Genomic DNA, 27206 nt, shown 5'->3' with positions numbered 1-27206 from the left:
AACAAATTAACAAATTAACAAATTAACAAATTAACAAATTAACAAATTAACAAATTAACAAATTAACAAATTAACAAATTAACAAATTAACAAATTAACAAATTAACAAAGTAACAAATTAACAAATTAACAAATTAACAAATTAACAAATTAACAAATTAACAAATTAACAAATTAACAAATTAACAAATTAACAAATTAACAAATTAACAAATTAACTAAAATGATCAACAGCTTCACCTTAAAACGTTCTTCTAAACTTCTTACTTTCTATAAGAACAAAATTATAAAACATCAATAAGATTTATTAGCAAACGTTGTTTTATTAGCTCTCTACATCACATTACAGAAGGTTATAAAATTTACATTTTACTACTTATACCAATACTACTGCTTCCTTTATCAATCGCAACTTTAACAGAACAAACCTGCTTCTTTTTTTCAATCCTAGACTACCTTATCTGCTTTTTTTAAGACAACAATGGATATCATAAAACCTGCTCTAAGTGCTTCACCTTAATTGATACTGCATAGCCGCTGCTGCTACTGCTGCAATCAATTATGAATTCTTTGCAAAATCAAATCACTACCCGCCAGGGAAGTGGTCCCAATAGTTGCTGGTGCGTCAAGCTGTGGCTCCTTAGGTGGATTCCTCCTGACTGCTTTTCGGATGTTGTTGTTGTTGATGACGGAATGGTCATGAAAAAAGATACAAAAGCAAGTTGATTAGTGTCATTTGGGTACCTTAAAAATTGATTCCGGATTTTGATTTTTTGGCGCCTTCCTTGTTGCGATTTTTTTTTACTTTTTTTTTTGCATCAATCTGATCTGTTATGCGATCAGGTTGGATGGTGTTATGGTTTTAATTGAGTGTGTATTATACAATGATGGATGATCTTGCTGGATGGAAATGAGTTTCGAGAGGGGGGACAAAACAGGTGAGACAAGGAAGCAGAATGATTGGGTTAAAAATAAGCATTATCATATTTAAAAAAAAAATGTTAATTTCACGCGGACTCTGCAAAGAATACAATTTCCATGTTGACGGATTTCGAGGGAGAATGGCAAATCATTGGCCATTGTCTGGTAAACGATCAATAAAATTGAACTTTAGCATCGATTACCCATGAGAGCGTTATTTTTTTCGGGGTGAGAAGGCTGAAAACTATCGTGACGTAATTAATCGCTTAATAGCAAAAGTTTTTTGCACTCAATTACATGCTATTTAACTCATCCTTCACTGACACATCATTATTTGGTTTGTAATCGTCTTTAAACTATTTGTGACAATACATTTCTTAACAAAACATTGGACCAAAACAAGTTTTTTAAATCATTAGAAAATAAAATCATTGCTGGGCATGACTTTGAGGATTCAAAAGAATAATTATATGCTTTTCGATAAAAAGTCTTATAATTCTATCGTAAACCGCGAAATTAGCTTTAAAAAGCGTAAAAAAAGTAATTTCCCGCATTTTAAAACCTTAGGGCCGAAACTATAAATCCAACATTTATTTTTATAATTCCCCATAATTTGACTGACTTTTCGGATTAAAACTGTAAAACCTGAAGTATTGTTGAAATTGCAAATATTTGTTCAATTTTTCGCTCATCGACTCCATAAATTTAAACTAAAGCGCTACAAAATATTTAATTTGAGTGATTTTTGCGCTTACTGAAATTTTTATTATTATTTAATGTTTGAGGGTGCACTGCACAGCAACCAAAGTAACTCCCAAGCTCAAGAATTCTCCCTTTTCTCGAGCTCAAAAATTTAGGTGATAACCAAGGCCGTTGCAAATATTTTTTAAGTTTTCATTGAAGTCGAGGGGGGAAGAGCAAAAATATATAAAAATTAAAAAAATAAAATTACACACCATCATTAAAGTTGAACTTTCACTATACCTTTGAGATAACTCGAAAATTGTTGGTTTGATTCTCATATAAAAATTAAATGTTTGCAAAATCTTCTGCACTTCTCTTTAAAAATGATTTCCAATGTTAAGATTAAAGAGTACCGTAAATCAGGGTGACACTGATATAATTTCAATTTATTTCTCAATTATAATTCTAACGGTAAGATTTGTCTCAAGATTTACATTTTTAAAATATCTACTGGAGTAGACCACAAGTTTGAATAAAATTCATTACAAATTGATTTTTTCGGTAAAAATATCAATTTATGTTGCCATCAAAAGCAATTTTGTAGCAAATTTACTAAGAAACTTGTTCTCTAAAAAATGCCTATGAATGAAGACATTTTTTTAATTCTGTTTCAATAATACTTAAAACTTCATCGAAACTGATTATAACTAATCTTAGTGTAAAATTGATAATGCAATTCGTTTTCTGATTCGAACTCATTTTCATTGAGAAAATCATGACACTTTTATAGTGTCGTATCCCAGGGTGACATTGAAAATATTTATTTTTTTCCAACTGTTAAGGTTTTTTTTCAAGATTATTATTTTTAAAACATGTACTGGGGTAGGCCACACAAGGTCCCTGCACAGTTTTTTGAAAAAAAAAAAAAATAAAAAAAATCAATAAATCGTCGCCATCGTGCTAACTTGTCTTACGTGCATTTTGGGCCAAATTGAGTTAAGAACGCCATTTTGTGCAGCTCACAATGCCTCACCTTTTGACCTTCACAGATCCCCAAAATTCGATTTCAATCCTGAGATATTCAACAAAAATCGAAAAAAACTCCGTGCATTTTTGTCACTTTACATATGAAAGTAGTTTCAATCTTGTCGTGCTATCTTGTCACTCCATGAAAATTGATGTAAGTGCGACAAAAGGCCATAGGGATTTCAGGCCAGGAAAGTCAGGATGCGTTTGTCGCACGTACAAGCTAGACTACCGTAAACATTTGTAATTATAACTCGGGACTCCAGCAGCCAACTTCAACCAAACTTTGGGACAATGCACAGAATGGTGAGCCAAACAAAACGTGTTTGTTATTGTTTACATTGCGTGTTCTCGTTTTTGAATATTCAAGGTCAAACATTAAAACGCGTTTTTCTCGGAACGTCGAAATGGCGGGTGCGACAAGATAGCACGACGACGTCGAAATAGTACTTAAAAAGAAGATGCGTTGATAATTCTTATTTTGAATTCAAGGGTGATTTTGATAGCCATTGTTTTTTTTTTGTTAAATCAGATTTAAGGTGTTCAAATTTTATTTTTACGTCAAATTTATCAACGCTAAAATTGCTAATATATTTTTAAGAAAAAAAAACAATTTTTATATTCAGTTAACCATGTTTATCAGCTTTTTAACGAAATATATATATAAAAAAATTTTAGGCAAAATTGTTAAAAAGTCACAATTTTCCCCGAAATTCGTTGAAACTGGTTGTGTTTAAAAAAATATTGATTTATCATTTAAAACTAAATTTGAGGCACAAACCAAAAGTTTTCACCTTTTATATAAAATTGGTTTTACTGAAAATTCCAATCAATTTGAAATTTTTTGAATTATATTTTAAAAATTTATAATAGTTATTATTAACAAACTTATTTTACATTCGCCTAGAAGAAAATTGTCCAAAGAATCCGAAAATGCTCTCCATTTAACGATTAAAAATATTGTTCATTGAGAAAATCATGAGACTTTGAGAATATTAAATTAATTCCTTTCATCAACATTGTCTTAGTTATAGTTACCTAACTGTCAAATCTATTCCAAATGTTATGAAAACTTCTTCTTGAAGTACTTTGAACACTTTTTTACCATGGTCAGTATGATTTCATAGCATTCCGTACGTACATATTTATATTGTACTCTTCAGTTCAGTTCCATACTATTCCGTTTTTATTTAATTCATATTTTTATTTTGCTTAAAAATCTCGAATCTATCATTGTCACCCGAGCTTACGGAATCTTCTTGAAAGAACAAAAACAGTTTTTTTTTTACATTTTCAAATTTTGGTTTTGATTTGAATTTTTTCAATGAACGCTGCATTTCACGAAAAGTAGTTATCGCATATAAAAAACGAAACGACGATTTTTCACAATATTTAAATATTAAAAACAAAATTCTGGATATAGAACATATATAGATCGGGTAAATTAGTGCATCGATTTCTTAATTGCTTTAAATGCTTTAAAAACTGCTGTCTCTATTCAGACGATCCGCAACAGATGATGACAATAAAATTTTATTAAAATGAGGTCGCAGAACTTGAAATTGATGTTAAATAAAAAAAACGCGAGAGATAGAGAGAATTTTAATATTTTAATTTTTTGCAAGTATTTTTAAAATTTTTGATTTGATGCCGGGGTGACTTTGATAGGATTTCAATTTGTTTTTAGAATATTTTCCAACAAGTAAGGTTTTTCTCAAGATTATTATTTTTTAAACATGTATCGGGGTAGGCCACACAAAGTCCATGCACTATTTTGGAAAAAAAGTTTTTTCAATAGTGTTTAGAAAAATAGTTACGTTAAAAATTCTTAGTTTTAATTCCGGGGTGACTTTGATAGTCATAGTTTTTCTTGTTAAAATCATATTTAAGATGTTCAAATTTTATTTGTACGTTAAATATACCATCACTAAAGTAGTTGATAAAGTTTTTAGGAAAAAAATCAATTTTAATGTTTAGTTAACTAAGTTTATAAGCTTTTAAACAAAATACATATAAATTTTAGGTAAAATTGTTAAAAAGTCGGAATTTTGCCTGAAATTTGTTAAAACTAGTTTTGTTTACAAAATTATCGATTTCTATTGCATTTTATACTGAATTCGAAGCACGAATCACATGTTTTCAAATTTTACATGAAATTTGTTTAACTGAAAATGCCTATAAATTTTGATTTTTCTTTAACTGTGTTTCAAAAACACATATTATTTATTATTTACAAACATGTTTAACCTTCTCCTAGTGGAAAATTGTCCAAAGAATCCGAAAATGCATTCCGTTTTCCGATTAAAAATCATGATCATTGAGAAAATCATGACACTTTGAGAAGTTTAAAATAATAACTTCCATCAACATTTTCTTAACTATAGTTAACTAACTTTATAAACCTTTCAAAAATTTATGAAAAGTTCTTCTTGAGGTACTTTGAACACTTCTCTACCACGGTCAGTATGTATCTGAACCATTCCTTACGTATTTTAAATGTACTCTTCATTTTGCGGAAACCTATCAAAGTCACCCCGTTTTACGGTATTTTAATTTTTATATTTTTTTATCTTTTTGCACAAAGTTTCATTAAAATAGCAAAAATACAAAGAAAATTCGCTTGTATTTCTACGTTTAACGAAAATTACTCAGGCAATAACTTTTCACTCTTTAATTACAGAAAAAACTTTTTCTTTGTTTTTTAGTTATCAACAAACGAGGACATTTGGGCGAAAGCAAAGACGCACAGACAGAAGGACACACACACAGGAAGGCAGTAGAAACGATATAGAGAGCATTGAGGTGTGCGGAACAAAACTTGTGTAACATGTACAATGTACATTTCACGCGACAACAGCTTGTGTAACAGTTGAGCAGACACACACAACAAATTTAACAACAGCCACATGACGGTGTGGAAGGGGGAACAGACATCACACAAAACACGGAAAGCTTTTTGGGCACACAGAATTTAGTGTACTGTTGACTGGGGCTGCTTTGATGAAACTTTTCAAAGCTACAAAATTTTTGTTGTAGATCAAAGCAACCCCAGCTCACAGCACACGTGGCAGCGAAAGAGGTGACAACATAGACGTATCCAGTTTGAAATGGCCGCTAGGTGGCCAATGGTGTTAAAAATGACAGCTTCCATGTATTTGAATATGGGAGCTCAGGAAAACTTAACTTTTAAGCAATAAAATGATTATTTATGATAAAAGTATTGATTGATTAGGTGCACAAAATGTGTCTAGAATATTATTAAAATAAAAACTGTTCGAAAAATTTGCAATTGAGATAAGTACACCATTCGATTCAGCAGGAAATTTGGGAACCAAAAATATATAGTTTTCATATGTTAAGTGTTTTATTTTAGAAGAAAATTAACAAAAAGTATGAAAATCGAGACATTTAGTATGGGAGCTGTCAAATCTCTCACCATCAAAAAGCAGCGTGGAGCTTTCGCTGGATTTGTCTATTGACAAAGACCTGCCACTGCGCTTCCGTTACCTTTTTTTTAAGTCAACGGGGAAGGTTGGTTGGGAACGGGTTCTTGTTTGGTCCCACCAAAGGAAGGGGAAGAAGCCAGGACTTGGATCCTCCCGCCCCGTTTATTGACTATGACTAGTTTAGATTTTGCTTGTTGTCGGAAATTATCGTTGATGGCTTTTTCATGGCTGTGAAGCTCGCGAGTGAGTTATGGGCGTTACGTCTTTTATGGACCTTATGTCTTGTGGGGAGGCCAATGGGGCGGAATTCTGTTAAACATATATCACCGTCATGAAAGAAAGGGTTTAGATAAGGGCAGGGAGGAGAAGAGAGGAAAGTTTGAGCAACTTTATATGGGTGAATATGGGGAAAAAGGAGGAACAAAATTTCATTACGCTTGCAAGGTTGACAGGAAGGACACCGTGGCCCGGTCGGAGGGAAGACACTGCCCGAAGGCTTCCAGCAGGAGCGGCTCCTCGGCGATGGCTTCCTGGTAGTCCTGGAAGGAGACCTGGGGAAGAGTGAATCGATTTATCATGTTTTCATAATCTGAACCCCACCCCCGCTCACCTTCCCATCCTTGTCCATGTCCAGCTTGCGCAGCGCAATCTCCACCAGATCCTTGACGCCCTCGTCCGGATCCTCCTCCTGCGGCTGCTTAATCAAGCAGTTCCTCAGCAGCGCAAACATCTCGTCCTTCGTGATGTGCCCGTCCCCGTTCAGATCGTACACCCGGAAGCAGAACGCCGTCTTCTCCGCCTGGGACCCCTTCAGGAACGTCGACAGCCCCAGGATCCACCCCTCGAGCCGTATCGGCAGCCCCTCGTAGCCCTTCTCCCAGGCGCAGAAGATGCGCTCCATCAACGTCTCCTCCGTCACGATGTCGAAGGTGCTGTGCAGCAGCTCCCGGAACACGGACCGGTCGATGCCGTCCGTGGACGAGCCGGCCTTCGCGATCACCCCGGCGTTGTTCGCGGCGAGGGCTTTCGAGTTGAGCGACGCGTTCGTCACCAGCTTGCGGAAGATCTTACACAGCGCCTCCACTTCGATCCTGGGAAGAGAGAAGGGAGGGAAATTGAGAAAGATGTTAAATTAAATCTTTTTTATTTTTTAGTTTTTTAATGTTAATTTAGGCCGTTGCTAATATTTTTCAAAGTTTATTTTTCAATTTTACTTCTAAAGACGTAGTTTTGTGTCGTTTTTTCCGTGTTTCTGAAAAATCATGATTTTTTCTGAAAATTGGCAGCACTGCCAAACTAATTTTGATCAATTTATGTCACAGCTCATAAGATGTCATTCTATCAACATGTCAAAATACGATAATTGTCAAAAACAATAATTTTCACAATCTTGGCATATTTAAATTTGTTTTGTAAAAAGTCGAACTAAAAAAGAGTATTTTAAAGAGAGTAACTATTTTTTCTGAAAAGTTCTAAGTAATGCCTATTCAACTATTCCGAAGACACCAAATCGATCAGGGTATCACTTCTCAAGAAACAAATTTCATGATATTTTAAAAGCATTTTCGTATGAACAGCTGCCAAAATTGTTTGAAAACTTTTATGAATGAACACATAATGAAAATGGTAAGGTACATACAAAGTTTCACCCAAATCTTGCCTGAAGTCTCAGAGAACTGCAAACAGAACATGAACGCACTCTAAAAAACAGTTGAAACTTGGAAGAATGTTTGAACAAAAAGATTTTTTTAATACTTCAAACTTTTATAAGTCATGTTGATGTTTGCAGGAATAAAATACCGAAGTTACTTCAGAAGCATGAATAAATTATTTTGACATGAATAAAATTATTTAAAGTTTCAGAATTTTCTCATAATAGTTGTTTTATAACTGCTTTTGCTAATGCTTATGAAAAAAAACACAAAAATATTTGAAATCAAAAATAAATTGTGCTCAATATTTTTGAATTAAATCTTAATTTTACAGGTGGGAAAAGTTATCCTACAGATGGTTATCCTAGGAATAATTTATAGCGCTATGGCGGCCATCTTTATGGCATGCGGGATAACTTGTCATGGTTATCCTAGGAACAATTTTTAAGAGAGATTCCAAAAATTCAAAAAAACAAACAATAAACATTACCTGGACATGTTTCTTGACAAAACTAACTGCCCTAAATTCCTGGAGTATGAAAATATGGATGTGAATGCAAAAAAATCCAGAAATATTTGAACTTCGAATATTTTAATTCAAATGTTCAATAAATTTAAAAATCCTTCTAGGATGGGACTCTGGGTCATTTCCTGGACATGTATTTAGGCAAAACTTGTTGCCCTACATTCCTGGAGCATAAAAATAAAACTTGGCATGAGGCCATGTGGAGAATAAAAATTCCAGAAATATTTGAACTTCAAATATTTTAATTCAAATATTCAATAAATTTGAAAATCCTTCTAGGATGGGACTCTGGGTAATTTCCTGGACATGTATTTAAACAAAACTTGTTGCCCTGCATTCCTTGAGCATAAACATAAGTTTTGGAATAAGGGCATGTGGAGGAAAAAAAAATCCAGAAATATTTGAACTTCAAATATTTTAATTCAAATATTCAATGAATTTGAAAATCCTTCTAGGATGGGACTCTGGGTCATTTCCTGGACATGTATTTAAACAAAACTTGTTGCCCTACATTCCTTGAGCATAAAAATACAACTTGGCATGAGGCCATGTGGAGAATAAAAATTCCAGAAATATTTGAACTTCAAATATTTTAATTCAAATATTCAATAAATTTGAAAATCCTTCTAGGATGGGACTCTGGGTAATTTCCTGGACATGTATTTAAACAAAACTTGTTGCCCTGCATTCCTTGAGCATAAACATAAGTTTTGGAATAAGGGCATGTGGAGGAAAAAAAAATCCAGAAATATTTGAACTTCAAATATTTTAATTCAAATATTCAATAAATTTGAAAATCCTTCTAGGATGGGACTCTGGGTCATATCCTGGACATGTATTTTGGTAAAACTTGTTGCCCTACATTCCTTAAGCATAAAATTACAACTTGGCATGAGGCCATGTGGAGGAAAAAAATTCCAGAAATATTTGAACTTCCAATATTTCAATTCAAATATTAAATAAATTTAAAAATCCTTCTAGCATGGGACTCTGGGTCACTTCCAGGACATGTCTTTAGGCAAAATTTGTTGCCCTACATTCCTTGAGCATAAAAATACAACTTGGCATGAGGCCATGTGGAGGAAAACAATTCCAGAAATATTTGAACTTCAAATATTTTAATTCAAATATTCAATAAATTTGAAAATCCTTCTAGGATGGGACTCTGGGTCGTATCCTGGACATGTATTTTGGTAAAACTTGTTGCCCTACATTCCTGGAACATAAAAATACAACTTGGCATGAGGCCATGTGGAGGAACAAAAATTCCAGAAATATTTGAACTTCAAATATTTTAATTCAAAAATTCAATAAATTTAAAAATCCTTCTGGGATGGGACTAGAAGTAATTTTAAATTTATTAAATTGTTGAATTTAAATATTTGAAGTTCAAATATTTTTGAAATGGTTTTCCCCCTTATGGCCTCATGCCAAGTTGTATTTTTATGCTCAAGAAATGTGGAGCAACAAGTTTTGCCTAAATACATGTCCTGGAATTGACCCAGAGTCCCATCCTAGAAGGATTTTCAAATTTATTGAATATTTTAATTAAAATATTTGAAGTTCAAATATTTCTGGAATTGTTTTTCTCCACATGGCCTCATTCCAAGTTTTATGTTTATGCTCAAGGAATAAAGGGCAACAAGTTTTACTAAAATACATGTCCAGGAAATGACCCAGAGTCCCATCCTAGAAGGATTTTTAAATTTATTTAATATTTGAATTAAAATATTGGAAGTTCAAATATTTCTGGAATTTTTTTTCTCCACATGGCCTCATGCCAAGTTGTATTTTTATGCTCAAGGAATGTAGGGCAACAAGTTTTGTTTAAATACATGTCCAGGAAATTACCCAGAGTCCCATCCTAGAAGGATTTGCAAATTTATTGAATATTTGAATTAAAATATTTGAAGTTCAAATATTTCTGGAATTTTTTTTCTCCATATGGCCTCATTCCAAGTTTTATGTTTATGCTCCAGGAATGTAGGGCAACAAGTTTTGTTTAAATGCATGTCCCGGAAATGACCCAGAGTCGCATTCCAGAAGGATTTTCAAATTTATTGAACATTTGAATTAAAATATTCGAAGTTCATATATTTCTGGATTTTTTTTCATTCACATCCATATTTTCATACTCCAGGAATGTAGGGCAGTATGTTTTGCCAAGAAACGTGTCCAGATAATGTTAATTGTTCTTTTTTTGAATTTTTGGAATCTCTCTTAAAAATTGTTCCTAGGATAACCATGACAAGTTATCCCGCATGCCATAAAGATGGCCGCCATAGCGCTATAAATTATTCCTAGGATAACCATCTGTAGGATAACTTTTCCCACCTAAATTTTACTCATTCTGGGAACAAATGGGAACCTTTGTTTTAAATTAGAAAACACCAGTCATTCTTTCAAAAGCATACGCAAAACTTTGTGTAATAGAGCAATTCCATGTCAAATAGGGAATCGGTTGTACCCGAACCTCTCCGATTTCAATTTAACTTTGTGGACATGTTATCCTAGGCATATATAAGCCATTTTTGTGTATATCAAGCCAGTTACACTCGATAATGACATGTGAGAAGGGCGTAAGTGTTTTAAATATTTTTGTATTTTGTAATTTAAATATTGCTGTATCTCGAAATTTGACGAGCTTTCCGAAAAAAATACAATGAATGAAAAATATACTCCACTTTTATGAGATTTTTTTGATTTTTAAGTTTAAAAGTAAAATTTGAAAGTGAGCCCAAGTTTTTTTTCGCTCAAAATTTTTGTGAAAATAGCCTTAGATGTGACAAAAAGACTCACGAATAATGCAGGATGGAGCAACTCACCTAAAAAAATACAAAAATCATTTACTGAAACTGTTTTTTTGAAAAGTGCTCTAAACGTCAAAATTTTCAAAAACCGAACTCGTGAGTCGATTCTCCAGACAATTTTACATAAAAGTCTCCATATTTACCTTTGTCCTATGTCCAATCCTTGTGAATTTACAGTGGTTTTAAAAATATTTTTTTTTTTTTGGAAAAATAGGTTTTTTGATGGTTTTTGGAAATTTTTATATGACAGACATGATTTTTCAGTCTCGAAAACATTTTTACCGGAAAGCTCGTCCAATTTCCCATAAGTTTGTCTTTAACCACATTTCAATTGGATGTATGGGCTTACAGATATAAGCTAATTACATTGCTCATTATTGAAAACATAATATTTTTTCAGTGTGGTATAGTACCCTGGATAGTAAATTAGCTTATATCTATAAGCCCATACATCCAGTTGAAATGTAGTCAAGGAAAAACTTTTGAGAAATTGGACGAGCTTTCCGGTAAAAATACTTTCGAGACTGAAAAATCTAGTCTGTCATAAAGAAATGGCCGAAAACCATCAAAAAACCTATTTTTTCAATAATTTTATTTTTAAAACCGCTATAACTTTAAAAGGATAGGACTTAGCATAATGGTCAATATGGGGACTTTTATGTGAAATGTCTGGAGAATCGACCCTTGAGTTCGGTTTTTGAAAATTTTGACGTTTAGAGCGCTTTTGAAAAAAAAAAACAGTTTCAGTAAATGATTTTTGTATTTTTTTAAAGTGAGTTGCTCCATCTTGCATTTTTCGTGAGTCTTTTTGTCACATCTTAGGCTATTTTCACAAAAAAATTGAGCGAAAAAAATCCTGGGCTCACCTTCAAATTTTACTTTTAAACTAAAAAATCAAAAAATCTCATAAAAGTGGAGTATATTTTTCATTCAGTGTATTTTTTTTTTTTCAGAAAGTTAGTTTTTGACCACTTTTTGATACAATGCAACGGCTTCGAGATACAGCAATATTTAAATTACGAAATACAAAAATATTTAAAACACTTACGCCCTTCTCAAATGTCATTATCGAGTGTAACTGGCATGATATACACAAAAATGGCTTATATAAGCGTAGGATAACTTGTCTACAAAGTTTCATTGAAATCGGAGAGGGTCGAGAAAAGAGTACCTAGAAAATTCCTGTTTTGGGCCGGAATTGCTCAATAGTTTTTTTATTTTTTTATTTTGTCACTTTGTTACCCAACAAATATTGTTTCCAATTTTTTCCAAGTTTTAAATGATTAGGAAATAACAACATCATGAACGCGATAAAATTAAACAATAACATTTAACACCTTATTCTTGTTAAAAAATAGAGACGAGATTATAAAAACCTTGAAATTTATGAAACTTCTAGATAAAAATAAATCAAACTGCCTAATTCTTTGCTATGGCAATCAAAAAATAATTTTTAAGATACCACTGCAATAAAATTGAATTGAAATTTGTTTGAATGAACCAATAACGCACAGTAAAAACTTTGGAAGGTTAATGAAAAGTGGTCATATGCACTTTTGCGATGTTAGTTACCTTGAATTATGTGGAATATTTGCATTCTAATAAATGTGAAACTTTTTTTTCCCGAGAGAATAGCATTAAACATTCTTCGATATTTTTTTCTAATTTTCTTCATAAATTTTTTTTTGTATATGTTGAATATTTTTTTTCCAGAAAGAAGAAAATTTAATCTTCCAAATATCAACTTTTTACTTACTCTCTTGGTATGTCAGCAAAAAATTTTACCTCCCCTGGTTTACAATACATATATTCAAAAAAAAAAGTGTTCCTTTCAAGTACCTCCCACCAAAAACTCACCTAAAATAGCTGATTTTCTCCACCCTCCCCCTCAAAATCGTTCCAGTTTTGTTCAAGTGGGTGCTGCTCGGTTTCGAACCCCTTCTTATAACCTGTCATCGGAACAGGTACCATCCCTTCAGGGCAAACTATTTTCCTCCTCCAAAAGTTGAACACTTCCGTCAACGACCTGATCGGTTCCAATAGTTTTGGTTTACTTTTTTTTTTGTTGATGTTGATGTTGTTTGCTGTACATTTCGCACAACATTTGCCAATCAAGGCTGCATTTTTTTGCGATCAAAACTTCAATAAACGCAAAAGTGGCTCACGGGTCAAGGTTTATAACTTGGTATTGCTTTTGGGACAGTTTTTCAAATATTTTTGCGCGATTTGGCAGCCGCCAGCCTTTTTTTAACGATTGGCGTTTTGCCAGCCAAATTTGTAATGACAAGGCAAAGGGGTGGGGCAGGCAGGAAAATCAACATAAAGTGAAACTTTTCCCCGCTTTCCTCACTTCACGAGGTTTCCGTCCTCGTCCAGAAAAAAATGCACAAAAATACAACTCGCGATGCTTGTTTTGTTGATTTTACGGTACACACAGGTTATCGTTTAAACCGAAGCTCCTCTCTCGTTTTCAAGAGTTTGCTGTTCGCGAACAGCAGCACAATTTTTGCTTTATTTCCGATTGGCTCGTAAAAATTTACATATTATTGATTTGTTTTTGGGCAGGATCCTGGATATGATTCGATTTAACGGCGATGCAAGGAGCATTGTTTCGGGTTATTTCTCGTGCAGGGCTTAAATTTTACGACTTGGAATATTGTACGAACTGATAACATGCACAAACACACGTGGATTATGTGCTATGTTGTGAGCCATCAAAAAGGAAAACAAATTTGGGTTGATGGCCTGGAATCAATTTTCAGAAAAAAGTTTAACCAGCAAAAATTAACCCTAACATCGTAACGTGAAAATTGAAACTTGCGTGACCAGTCGCTCAAGCAAACAAATGAACACCAACGGTAACAAACGAGTTCGTGGTTCTGGCTCTATTTGCCACTTTTTTTGGCCAGACTGCGACAAATTGTCACCCGGCACGCACTGTTTTGTCACACTATCTGACTTCTGTTAAGGTCTGGTCCCAAAGGGAAGAAGAGCAATTTTTTGATGTATTTACAACCTGTTAGGTCTTCTCTCTAATTCTTTTAGGAGGGCTGACAGAACGTTACGTGAGACATTGTAATTATAAACTTTAACCAGTAACTGGCATACCTAATGAGCACGGATTTATGGCCGTCGGTGGAAGTTAAAGTTTAATCGAAAATGGAAAGTAGGGAAATGTTTGGCGTTCACGAATTTCGTGATAAAATAATTAATTCAGAAACTTTCCAAACTCTTTAGTTATTCCTGCACAGATGATAATTGTTTGAATTTGAAATGTTGCATAACAAGAGGAAAATTCACACAATTATTAAGGCAAAATTATATTTTTTCATTTCACCCAAAAATTTAAGATGTTTAAAATATAGAACAATTCCATGTCAAACCCTTTCCGATTTCAATAAAACTTTGAAGACATGTTATCCTACGCTTATGTAAGCCATTTTTGTTTATATGGAGCCTGTTTCACTCGATAAAGACATTTGAGAAGGGTGTAAGTGTTTTCAATATTTTTGCATTTCGTAATTAAAATATTGCTGTACCTTGAAGCCGTTGCATTGTATCAAAAAGTGGTCGAAGACACCCTGTTGGAAATTTGATGGGCTTTCTGAAAAAAATACACTGAAAGAAAAATACACACCACTTTTATGAGATTTTTCAATTTTCATGTTTAAAAGTAAAATTTGAAGGTGAGCCCACGATTTTTTTCGTTCTAAATTTTTGTGAAAATAGCCCAAGATGATTTAAAAGGCTCACGAAAAAATGTAGAATGGAGCTACTCACCTGAAACCATACAAATGTCATTTGCTGAAACTGTTTTATTTTCTCATAATTTTCAAAAACCGAATGCGGGAATCTATTCTCCAGACAATTTTACATTAAAGTCTCTATATTGACCATTGTTCTAAGTCCAATTCTTGTAAAGTTGCAGCGGTTTTAAAATTAAAAATGTTGAAAAAATAGGTTTTTTGATGGTTTTTGTCAATTTCTCTAAGACAGACTTGGGTTTTCAGTCTCGAATATATTTTTACCGGAAAGCTCGTCTAATTTCCCCTAAGGTTGCCTTTGACAGCATTTCAATTGTAAGTACAGATATAAGCTTATTCACATTGATCGCACCTGACAACAGTTCTTTATATTTTTTTTCAGTGTAGTTCAGTGGATGGTAGTAACCTGGAAAGTAAATTAGCTTAAATAATCAAAAACGAGCTATTTTGCAAAGTGGTCAAACACAATCTAAGGGGAAATCGGACAAGCTTTATAGAAATTGCCAAAAACCATCAAAAACCCTATTTTTCCAACATTCTTATTTTTAAAACTTGCTGTAACTTTACAAGGATTGGACTTAGGACAGTGGTGAATATGGAGACTTTTATGTAAAATTGTCTAGAGAATCGACTTTCGTGGTTGGTTTTTGAAAATTATCACGTTTAGAGCACTTTTCAAAAAAAAAAATGTTTCAGTAAATGATTTTTGAATTTTTTTGGTTGAGTTGCTCCATCCTACATTTTAAGTGAGTCTTTTTTCAACATCTTAGGCTTTTTTCACAAAAATTTTGAACGAAAAAACTCTTGAGCTCACCTTCAAATTTGGTTTTTAAACATAAAAATAAAAAAATCTCATAAAATTGGCGTGTTATTTTCTGTCAGTGTATTTTTCTCAGAAAGCCCGTCTAATTTCCTACAAGTTTGTCTTTGACCACTTTTTGATACGATGCAACGGCTTCAAGGTACAGCAATTATTAAATTACGAAATACAAAAATGTGTTAAAAATTTACGCCCTTCTCAATTGTCATTATCGCTATACACAACGTTGGCTCATATAAGCGTAAGATATCATGTCTACAAAGTTTCATTGTAATCGGAAAGGGTCGAGAAAAAAGTACATAAAAAATCCTGTTTTGGGCTAGAAATAAAAAAAGATTTAATAAAATTATCACTTAACCTTACTTGGAATACCTCATAAATAATAAAAGTATTTTTATAGTTTTGTATTTGAATCAAACCTTATAATATTTTTTTTAATGGCTGAACAAGGGTGTTAGTATTTTCCTTTTTGCATTTCTCATTTTAATATGAAAATAAATTAAAATAAAGAAATCTTATTTTTCACAATTTATTGAAACTTAAAAAAAGCAAAAGTTTCAAATAAATTATCAGCAAACTGAGTTTAACTTGAAAACTAATGCACTTTTATAAAAGAAAACAAAGATTTTCGAATGAAAAAAAAAATAAAAAATTCAAACTATTTTTCTTAAAAGTCTTATTTATCATCTATCATTTGCAGTCAAAAAGCAGTTAAAATGGCGAGGAGCAATGATTTTTTGGAAAAAAATAATACAGAATATTTGATCATGAATAAAAAATGGCAAAATTGCTCTAAAAGGTGTGTAAATTCGAATCTTAAGTTGTGTGCACTTTTTCCCTTAAATCGAGACAAAATTCCACCTAAAAAGGGGAAATAACCAACCTTAAAATTTCTTACCATCCCAAATTAAACTTTTTTTCTGTGGACGATTTTTTGTACAAAATGTGGTTATGTTTATGTATTTTTTTCTAGAATTATCATACCTTTAATTTGTTTTTTTTTTTATATTTTCCTAAAAATTAAATTTATTTAAAAATCTGAATGTTTGTTATTAAAAAAGTCTTTAAGAATTTCATCAAAACACAAACTTTTGAAGGTGTTAAATTCGATGGTCTCATATCATAACTATAGATAAAAAAAATTAAATTACACATTTTTAAAGGTAAAAATTACTTCTGGGAATGAAGTAGTTTATCTCTCCCAAAAAGATTTAAATTTTTCGCTTTGGTTAAATTTACAAGAAAAAACTGAAAATTTGTCTAAAAACATTGGTTTTTGTTGTAAGAAATAAACTTTAACCAACATAAAAAAAAACTGAACATAATTATATGTTGTATCCAAAACAAAAGAAATCATTTCTAGAGTTTTTTTTTAAAGATCCAACAAGCTATTGTATTTAATAAGTGACTTATTAAAAAAACTCTGTACTTGATTTCAGATAATGCGATTTTCTGGTTTTCGGAAATAGCGTCAGTTGAAACATTTTTAAAAAAGTTTTGAAAAAGTTACTTTTTGCGTTTCTCTTTGTTTCGTCTTCCGTATCTGTCGCGGGTGACAATGAACGGCTATGATCGATGACGACCAACGTTTTCAAAAAAAAAAAATCGTAAAATCGCAATAACTCGTGATGTTTATAAGCAAACCCCTTATGTCTATATATCAAAATTTTTTTATTGTCTGCTCTACAACTTTGTAAAACATTGTTACACTCTTAAAAATAACCCTGCAAAGTTAGAAAAAACACGAAATTTTAAAATGAAAAAATTTGTTCTAAACGAAAAAATGACCCTTCTGGGTCAATGTAGATTCGAAAAGTACATTAAATTTCCCATAAAATGACATGTTCCAATTTTTTTTTACAGTCAAGTAACGGAAAATGGGAGAATTTTTAAAACTTTTTTAATGTTTTTTTCGATGAAAAATACGTTTTTTTCGAAATTCTGAGTACACCATCAAATCGGGCGTCTAATTTTACATAAAGTCCCTTTGACACCAAATTTCTATCTCATCACCGTTTCAGGCTGCAAATTTTTGAAAAACACCTCTTTTTTCGCATGTTCAAAAATGGAAGGGGTCGTACCGCCCCTCCGTCACGAGATATCAAAAAACGGACCTCGGATTCGTGATCAGGGGCAAAAGTTACCCCTTAGGACAAAGTTTCACGCAAATCGAAGAGGGGTCGGGGCAACTGCTGTGTGAGTTGGCGGAGAATTACCCATACACCATTTTTGTATGGACAGCTGCCAAATTTGTATGGTAAATTATATGGACAAACTGATGATGCAAAATGGCTTCTTTGGGCATACCGAAGCCACCAAAAAAGTTTCAGTCGGATAAAAAAATACAAAAAAAAAAATGATTTACCGAATTCTTAGAAAATTACTCTCATGTTAAAATGCAAAATATAATTTGAAATTTATTCAAACCTTACGCATAATTTTGATAAAGTACACCGTTTTCAAATGATAGGATATTTTCTGGACCAAACTTGTCACTCACTTGGAGAAGTGCGTCCGCCGCTTGTACATCTCGAGCATCTTCGGGTTCAGCTTCCCGTTCAGCTCGTCCATCCTGGCCAGTATCTTCTTGTTGCGCCGCGACTCGCGCCGTCCCCGCTCCTTGTCCTTATCCGGACCACCGCCCTTACCAGCGCAGCACCGATCACCGCCGGACTTGGACCGATCTCTTGACACCGCGGAGGCTCGTCTGCCACTGGCCAGGAAAATCGAAACGCTCTTCATTATCATCGCCCCGCCGCGGGTGTTTAGCACCGTTGCCAGGCCACCTCCCTTGCCACCGGAATGGCCCTTGGAACCGCCGCCGGCAACTGCGACCGCGCCGATGGCCAACTTTTGGAACGACAGCTGGAGCTTGGTGGGGCCGGTGCTGCCTCCTGGTGGAACCGAACGGGACCTGTTCATCGTCGTGGCCGCCGCTATGGTAACCCGAAGGTGCTGTGAAGTGGTTTGTTGATTCTGGGTTTTGGACGGTTTTTCGGATCAGTTGGTCGCGGTGTTCTGAACCTGAAACAACAAGAATCGGAAGAAACGGAATCGACGTTATGGATATTTTAAGGATTAGCACGTGGTGGATTACATCGATTCAATGTCATGATGACAACAGTCCGTGAGTTTTATTTTGGATTTTTGCCATACCATAATTTCAGGTAATAAGGAGGTTTTAATAACAAAAGAAAAATTAATGAAACAATTCACAGTAGAAAATGATTGATAAAAGTTTAATTTCAGAGTTGTTCCTAATTAAAACTTCATTTCATAGCCCTTAAAATGATTTTACTGAAACCTAGAAAATTAAAAAAAAACTGTTTTATTAGTTTCTTGAATAAAGAAGATACAATCCGTTCATATACGTCCCTTACGGAATGGTGGGTTTCCTTTCAGCTTTGTTTTACATAAATATTCATGTTAAAACTGTTAATTTTAATGAAAATGTTTTGACCAGGGTAATTTATGAGTTATATTATTTTTACGTATGAACAATTTTAATTCTATTGTTGCTCTTGTTGTGACCAATTTTTAATTTAGCTAAATAAATGGCAGATTTTGTTAACCAAAAAAAAAAAATAAAAAAATAGATTTTTCTTTAAAAATTATGTTTTGCATTCAATTTTAAACCGATTCATTTGGGAATGTGTTTTAAATTGATTTCAGTTGATTGCACTTACATTTCCATTAAATATTAACTTATTTGGTAACTTTTTTTTGCCTTCTGACTTTTCAGATCGGCACAAAAACTTTAAATAAAATTTGTAAAAGCCTTAAAAACATTTTTGATTATTTCCATAATTACATACTATGTAATGTTTAAAATATGTTTCAACTTTTTTTCGTAAAATTACGATAACTCGTGATGATTAAGGAGTTTGTTATATATACATATCAAAATTTTTGTTATTGTCTGTTCTGAAACTTTTTTGGTGCCTTCGGTATGCCCAAAGAAGCCATTTTGCATCATTAGTTTGTCCATTTAATTTTCCATACAAATTTAGCAGCTGTCCATACAAAAACGATGTATGAAAATTCAAAAATCTGTCTGTATCTTTTGAAGGAATTTTTCGATCAATTTGGTGTCTTCGGCAATGTTCGGTATGGATATGGACTACACTGAAAAAAAATGATGAACGGTAAAAAAAAATTTGGTGATTTTTTATTTCACTTTTTGTCACTAAAACTTGATTTCCAAAAAAAACACTTTTTTTATTTTTATTTTTTATTTTTTTGATATGTTTTAGAGAATATAAAAGGCCGACTTTTCAGAAATTTACAGGTTGTGCAAAAAATCTATGACCAAGTTATAAATTTTTGAATCAATACTGATTTTTAAAAAAAATCGAAATATTGGTCGCAAAAATTTTTCAACTTAATTTTTCAATGTGAAATCAAATTTGCAGTACTTACGTGAAATTTTGATAAAGTGCTCCGTTTTCAAGTTAAATCTATTTTAAGGTGACTTTTTTGAAAATAGTCGCAGTTTTTCATTTTTTTAAATTAGTGCACATGTTTGCCCAACTTTGAAAAAAAAATTTATGAAGAGCTGAGAAAATTCTCTATATTTTGCATTTTTGAACTTTGTTGATACGACCCTTAGTTGCTGAGATATTGCCATGCAAAGGTTTAAAAACAGGAAAATTGATGTTTTCTAAGTCCCACCCAAACAGCCCAACGCTTCTAATGTCGATATCTCAGCAACTAATGGTCCGATTTGCAATGTTAAAATATGAAACATTCGTGAAATTTTCCGATCTTTTCGAAAACAATATTTTCAAAAAAATTTCTTCAAGACTAACATTTCAAAAGGGCGTAATTTTGAATGTTTAGCCCTTTTGAAGTGTAAGTCTTGATTTACAAATTTTGAAAATATTGTTTTTGAAAAGATCGGAAAATTTGGCATGTTCTACAGAAATGTAGAGCATTATTTTTTATTTAACGGAAATCTCACTTTTGGGAATATTTGGCAGAAAGAAGCGCACCGTGCAGACCAAACCGTAAGAAATTTCAATTTTTCATACATTTTTTTCGATTTTTCTTATACACACCTCATCTTCGAGTAAATTATGACCGATATTGCTCATATTTGGCCCAGAGTCCTACAATAGCTCAAAGAACAATACTCAGTTTGTGGAACGAGGTTTTGATTTTTTGATATGTTTAAGGGGACAAAAACCCGCAACTTTTGAGCCATAGAGAAACATGGTCAAAAAATCTGCCGCTGAGTTATGAATTTAAAAAAAAATAGTGATTTTTGGAAAAATTCGAAATTGCATGCAAAAACAAGTCTGACGTAATTTTTTAATGTAAAATTGGATTTCCAATCGAAAATTACTTTACAGTTTTTTTGATAAAAGGTCTGTTTTAAAGATATAGCCACCAAAAGTTTTATTTTAGGGAATTTTTTGCAGTTTTTTGATTTTTAAAAATAGTGACCGAGAGTGACCATTTCTGATTTTTTTTTTAAAGTTCAGACAATTTGCTTTTAAATTGTCTAAGAGACATTGAAGATTGGACCTCGGGTCCGCTTTAAGAAAAAGAAACACGAAAATTGAAGTTTTTTAAGTCTCACCCAAACAGCCAACCATTTTCTAATGTCGATATCTCAGCAACATTCGTGAAATTTTCAATCTTTTAGAAAAAAATATTTTGAAAATTTTTAAACCAGGACTAATATTTTAAAAGGGCAAAACATTGAATTTTACGCCCATTTAAAATGTTGGTCTTGATTTAATTATTTTCAAAATATTTTTTTCCAAAAATCGGAAAATTTCACGAATGTTTCACGTTTTAACATTGAACATGGGACCATTAGTTGCTGAGATATCGACATTAGAAAATGGTTGGCTTTTTGGGTTAGACTTAAAAAACTTCAATTGTCGTGTTTCTTTTTGTTTAAGCCGCTCTATCTCAGCAACCAGAGGTCCAATCTTGAATGTCTCTTAGACAATTTCATAGAAAATTTTCTGAACTTTTCAAAAAAAATATTTTCAGAAATGGTCACTCTTGGTCACTATTTTTATAAATCGAAAAACTGCAAATATTTCGCTATATTCAAACTTTCGGTGACTATATCTTGAAAACAGAGCCTTTTATCAAAAAATCTGTAAAGTTTTTTTCGATTGGAAATTCAATTTTACATTAAAAAATTACGACAGATTTGTTTTTGCATGAAATTTCGATTTTTTTCAAAAATCACTATTTTTTCAAAAAATCTTAATTCGGCGGCAGATTTTTTGACCATGTTTCCCTATGGCTCAAAAGTTGCGGATTTTTGTCCCTAAAACATATCAAAAAATCTCGAATATCAAAAATACATATTTTGGGAAATTCGTGACTTAACTAAAAAATCGGCAATTTTTTTTCCGTGTACCTATTTTTTCTCAATAGTCCTCAACAATACCTACAACTTTGCCGAAGACACCAAATTGATCAGAAAATTCATTCAAATGTTACAGATAGTTGAATATCTACGTACCATTTTTGTATGGACAGCTACCAAATTTGTCTGGAGACTTGTATGGGTGAACCAATGACACAAAATAGCTTCTTTGGTTATAGCAAAGACCCCCACAAAGATTGAGCTAAATCAAAAAATACAAATAAAATCCATTCCCGGTTTTGGTAGAGAACTACTCTAATATATAAACATTAGTAAAAGTTCCGATTGGTCGGCTTTCTCAGTCGGTTAAAAAATAATCAAGCGATGTTTATATTAAAACTGCCCGACGTTTCGACCGGTTTTGTCGGTCTTCTTCAGGGGAAATTTTGTCCTGAATTTTCCCCTGAAGAAGACCGACAAAACCGGTCGAAACGTCGGGCAGTTTTAATATAAACATCGCTTGATTATTTTTTAACCGACTGAGAAAGCCGACCAATCAGAACAGAACATTCCAGTCAAAAAAGCATCCATTAGTAAAAGTGCACAAGGCATGATTACAACTACAATACTGCGCAAAATATCTAAAAATTCTTGATTTTGTTTTTCTTGATGTTTCAAGTCAAGTTTTTTCGTTGTCTTATTTTTCTTTGTTGAGCCTAAGTGTTACTCCTAAGCTATTCTAAAGGAGCTATTACACGACGGCACACAAACAAACAAACTCGCAATTTTTGACAGTTTGCCAGTTTGCATGTTTGTACGAACGTCAGCCTGCATACATTTTGCGTTGTTTGCGAGTTTGCCACAAACTGTCAAACACGAAAAAGTGCTAGTTAGTTTGTTTGTTTGCGTTAGTGTAATGGCTCCTTGAGGTGATTTAGATTTTTTCAATCCAAGATGGCGGCCAAAATGGAGGTGCTTAAATGTTGAAAAAATACATCAATTACTTTTTAAGACAATCAACAATAAAATTCGACTAAAACGGGGACGCGGAGTTCAAATTTGATTTTAAAAAATATTTTGTGTTTATCATTTGATTATCCGAAGTTCCATACAAACCTTCAGATAATCCCCCCTTTTTGATTCTAAATGGGTAATTCTCTACCAACTCACACGAAATCGGGAAAAGTTGCCCCGACCCCTCTTCAATTTGCGTGATATCTCGTGACGGAGGGACGGTACGACCCCTTCCATTTTGGAACATGCGAAAAAGAGGTGTTTTTCAATAATTTGCAGCCTGAAACGGTGATGAGATAGAAATTTGGTGTCAAAGGGACTTTTATGTAGAATTAGACGCCCAATTTGTTGGCGTACTCAGAATTCCGAAAAAATGTATTTTTCATCGAAAAAAACACTAAAAAAGTATGAAAAATTCTCCCATTTTCCGTTACTCGACTGTAAAAATTTTTGGACCATGTCATTTTATGGAAAATTTAATGTACTTTTCGAATCTACATTGACCCACAAGGGTCATTTTTTCATTTAAGACAAAATTTTTCATTTTAAAATTTCGTGTTTTTTCTAACTTAGCAGGGTTATTTTTTAGAGTGTAACAATGTTCTAAAAAGTTGTAGAGCAGACAATTACAAAAAAAAAATATTTAGACATAAGGGGTTTGCTTATAAATATCACGAGTTATCGCGATTTTACGAAAAAAAAGTTTTGAAAAAGTTACTTTTTGCGTTTCTTTTTGTTTCGTCGTCCGTGTTTGTCGCGGGTGACGATGAAGGGCCATGATCAACGGCGACCAACATTTTCAAAACTTTTTTTTCGTAAAATCGCGATAACTCGTGATGTTTATACGCAAACCCCTTATGTCTGTATATCAAAATTTTTTAATTGTCTGCTCTACATTGTTACACTCTAAGAAATAACCCTGCAAAGTTAGAAAAAAACACGAAATTTTTTAAATGAAAAATTTTGTTCTAAATGAAAAAAATACCCTTCTGGGTCAATGTAGATTCATAAAGTGAATTAAATTTCCCATAAAATGACATGTTCCAAATTTTTTACAGTCGAGTAACGGAAAATGGGAGAATTTTTAAAACTTTTGTAGTGTTATTTTCGATGAAAATACGTTTTTTCGGAATTCTGAGTACGCCATCAAATTGGGCGTCTAATTTTACATAAAAGTCCCTTTGACACCAAATTTCTATCTCATCACCGTTTCAGGCTGCAAATTATTGAAAAACACCTCTTTTTTCGCATGTTCAAAAATGGAAGGGGTCGTACCGCCCCTCCGTCACGAGATATCAAAAAACGGACCTCGGATTCGTGATCAGATCAAAAGTTACCCCTTAGAACAAAGTTTCACGCAAATCGAAGAGGGGTCGGGGCAACTGCTGTGTGAGTTGACAGAGAATTACCCAAATGTAAAAAATAATTCAAATAAATAGTTTTCCGTATTTTTTTTGTTTTTTTTTGTAATTTTTTTTATGTCAGTAATTTTAAAATAACTTCAAACTGACAATAATTAAACATAAAACCTGTTATGCTTACTTATATCATAATTTTAATGTGTAAAATCAAACCCAACCGAACCATACGAACATTGACTGTTTGTCAGTTCTGAAGTCAAAACCAACGACGACGACGACGTCGCGACGCTGCACAGCGCACGTCAGCCATGTGGCGGCAGCACGAGGTTGCCAGCACCGTTCGATCGATGAATAGAGTGCTCGAAATTTTGAGGTGCTCACGGTTGCATACCGTAAGGCGTTTTCCATTCAATTTCGTTGCTCGATGTTTAAAGCATTGAAAAATAGCACCGGAAGTTGAATTCGTTTCACGTCCATCCGTCAAGGTTTCAAGCTCGAACTTTTTGTAACACTCACCTATGAGAAGTGTTTGAGAACTCCCAAAAACACACACACACACGAACAACAACGATTCTTTAAAAGGCACCAGTAACGAGCAGAACAAACACAACTTGCTTATCACTGTTGAACGATCTATTATGTTGCGTTTCACGTATTGTTTCTCTTCTTCAGACACAAAAGACTTCAAAGCTCACGTCAGGGGGAAAAAAGGAAGTTTGCACTTTTGCACGTGACCTACACACACAGACCGTGAGTTTGCACTAAACTCCGAAGGTCCTGGCGTGGCCCTTGGACCCTCACTGATTGGACAGGACTTTTTTGGCCCCAGGAAATGCACTTTTCTTCAATCGGAAATGAAGTAATGCCAAATCGAAAGTTCACGCAAAAAAAAATCTGGTTTTGACTGGATTCAGGTTTATTTTTATCCCTATTATTGATATAAACAAACTCACGATTGGGCTCTCTCTTTCTCTCTTGTTGTGGTCGTTGGTTTTGTTGAATTTGAGGACCGACGGAGGGGACGAGACTGACAGAGACGCACGTGGCAGGTGCCACGTGGGTGGTGGATGAGGAGGTAACCCGATTGACGAAGGAAGTGTAATTCGAACCGAGAGCCAAACAAACTGGGGAAGTTACTTTGGGAGGTTTATGGTTCTTAGAGAGAACAATCTAGTGTCTGAGAAATTGAAGTACAAAAGATAAAATTCAATGTCTAAAACAAAATGAAGAAAACAAAAATTGTCATATTAATTTTTCAGAGCAGTGTAATTTAAATAAGCAAATCAGCAAAATTTCAGTTCAGATGACCGAAACTTCAAATAATCGATTAACGAATAAAAAATTATTTTGGTCGATTTATTTTTGACTGTCCAGCTTAAGTTTGACCCCTAAACTACGCTAAAGTGATTTGGAATTTTTAAATCCAAAATGTCAGTCAATATAGCGCTGACGAAATATTGAAAAAATGCATTCTTTTATTTAATAGGCAATCAACTATCCAAATTTGACTAAAATGGGATTGCAGAACTCGAATTCGATGCTTAAATAAAATGAAATAAAAAAAAAACAAATGTGGAAATTATAAAAAAAATTAAATTACGCTATTCCCGAGCAGACGAAAATATCTTGGGAAGATCAGTTTTTGATATTGTGAGAAGATCGAAATATGTTATTGGGATGATCGGATTAGTTGTTAAAATAACAAAAATCAATAACAAAGATTTGTTCGAAGAATAACTTAAACTGTTATTATGTTGTTATTGCAATAACAAACCAATAACACAAAAGGAATCATGAAGGAATAACTAGATTTGTTATTTTGTGCGGAGAGGTGGAGCAGCATAATAACAAAAAATGTTATTGAACTGGTACGTCTCCATAACAAAAAAAGTTATTTGTAATTTGCAAAAAAACCTGCAGTTGCCATAACTCCTCTGTTCTAGTAAGGGTTGCAGAGTCCGGTACCTCCAAGCGACTTTGAATCAATACTTTGAAGACAACTCCGACTCCTGATGCAGGATATGACGTCAACGACGACTTCAGCTCTCCAAAAATACCCGACTTCACAGATTCCGACTCCAAGTAAAAGTTGCTGAAAATTAGATGAATCCGATGCAGTCTCCGAGGTCTCACTCCAGCTCGAACTTGAACGTCAGCTCCGACTTCCTGGCTCTGTGAAAATAATAACAGTTTTTGTTATTCACACTTCAAAAATTCTCAATAAAGAAATCAATTCCGTTAGGGAATATAACAAAATTAAAAAAAAAATGAACTCTCAAAAGTTAATTTTATCGGATTAATTTTAGCTTGAAACCCAGAGTGCATAATTGACAAAGGGAGCGCGTGGTCGTAAAAAATATTCGGAGTGAAAAGTGATTTTTTTTGTGTGTGCCTTTTGTTTCGCATTTTTGTCGTGTATTGTGTGCTGCGAAGAGATTTAGTTCTAGTTCTAGACAAATTTAGTAAAATCCCTTAGGGGGTATATCAAATAATTAAAAAAATCAACTTCCAAAATTTCAAATTTTTAGAAAAATTTTTGCTTAAGGACCCCATTTCATGGCCGAAATAATGACCCTGACGAAATTAGTCAAAATTATCCCATAGTTCTAACCATTTTAAACAACGTTCTTTAGGGGGTATTTAAATAATTAAAAAAAATCAACTTCCAAAATTTCAACTTTTTAGAATAATTTTAGCTTAAGGATCCCATTTCATGGCCGAAATAATGACACTGACGAAATTGGTCAAAATTATCCCATAGTTCTAACCATTTTAAACAAAGTCCTTTAGGGGGTATATCAAATAATTAAAAAAAAATCAACTTCCAAAATTTCAACTTTTTAGAATAATT

At 33.2% G+C, this 27206-nt stretch overlaps 1 protein-coding gene across 2 annotated transcripts; it reads right to left on the bottom strand.

The window, feature by feature from the left end:
- Window positions 1-300: 300 nt before the first annotated feature.
- On the bottom strand, window positions 301-25236 carry LOC6045259 (EF-hand calcium-binding domain-containing protein 1). 2 transcript variants are annotated; one of them, XM_038249570.1, is made up of 5 exons: window positions 24872-25231; window positions 18150-18673; window positions 6688-7168; window positions 6513-6628; window positions 301-659 (listed from the first exon to the last, which is right to left on the bottom strand). In XM_038249570.1, exons 2-5 carry the CDS (start codon window positions 18569-18571, stop codon window positions 641-643), a joined length of 1038 nt encoding a protein of 345 aa, XP_038105498.1. In that variant the 5' UTR covers window positions 18572-18673; window positions 24872-25231; the 3' UTR covers window positions 301-640. The 2 variants fall into 2 exon arrangements, with proteins under 2 accessions (XP_038105498.1, XP_038105496.1); XM_038249568.1 differs by lacking the exon at window positions 301-659 and adding an exon at window positions 6087-6386 and having other exon boundaries at window positions 24872-25236.
- Between the last annotated feature and the right edge of the window lie 1970 nt (window positions 25237-27206).

This window comes from Culex quinquefasciatus, chromosome 1, assembly GCF_015732765.1.
Source record: "Culex quinquefasciatus strain JHB chromosome 1, VPISU_Cqui_1.0_pri_paternal, whole genome shotgun sequence".
Lineage (NCBI taxonomy): Eukaryota > Metazoa > Arthropoda > Insecta > Diptera > Culicidae > Culex > Culex quinquefasciatus.
Note: the sequence above shows the minus strand (reverse complement) of the source record. Positions and strands in the feature narration are given on the sequence as shown.

Bases quoted from the DNA above. Each gene is read 5' to 3' on its own strand.
- LOC6045259 (XM_038249568.1), bottom strand. From the start codon at position 18,571: ATGAACAGGTCCCGTTCGGTTCCACCAGGAGGCAGCACCGGCCCCACC. The intron at 7,169-18,149 runs GTGAGTGACAAG...CTCTCTTCCCAG, and splicing joins CGGCGGACGCACTTCTCCAA to GATCGAAGTGGAGGCGCTGT. The intron at 6,629-6,687 runs GTGAGCGGGGGT...ACTCTTCCCCAG, and splicing joins ACATGGACAAGGATGGGAAG to GTCTCCTTCCAGGACTACCA.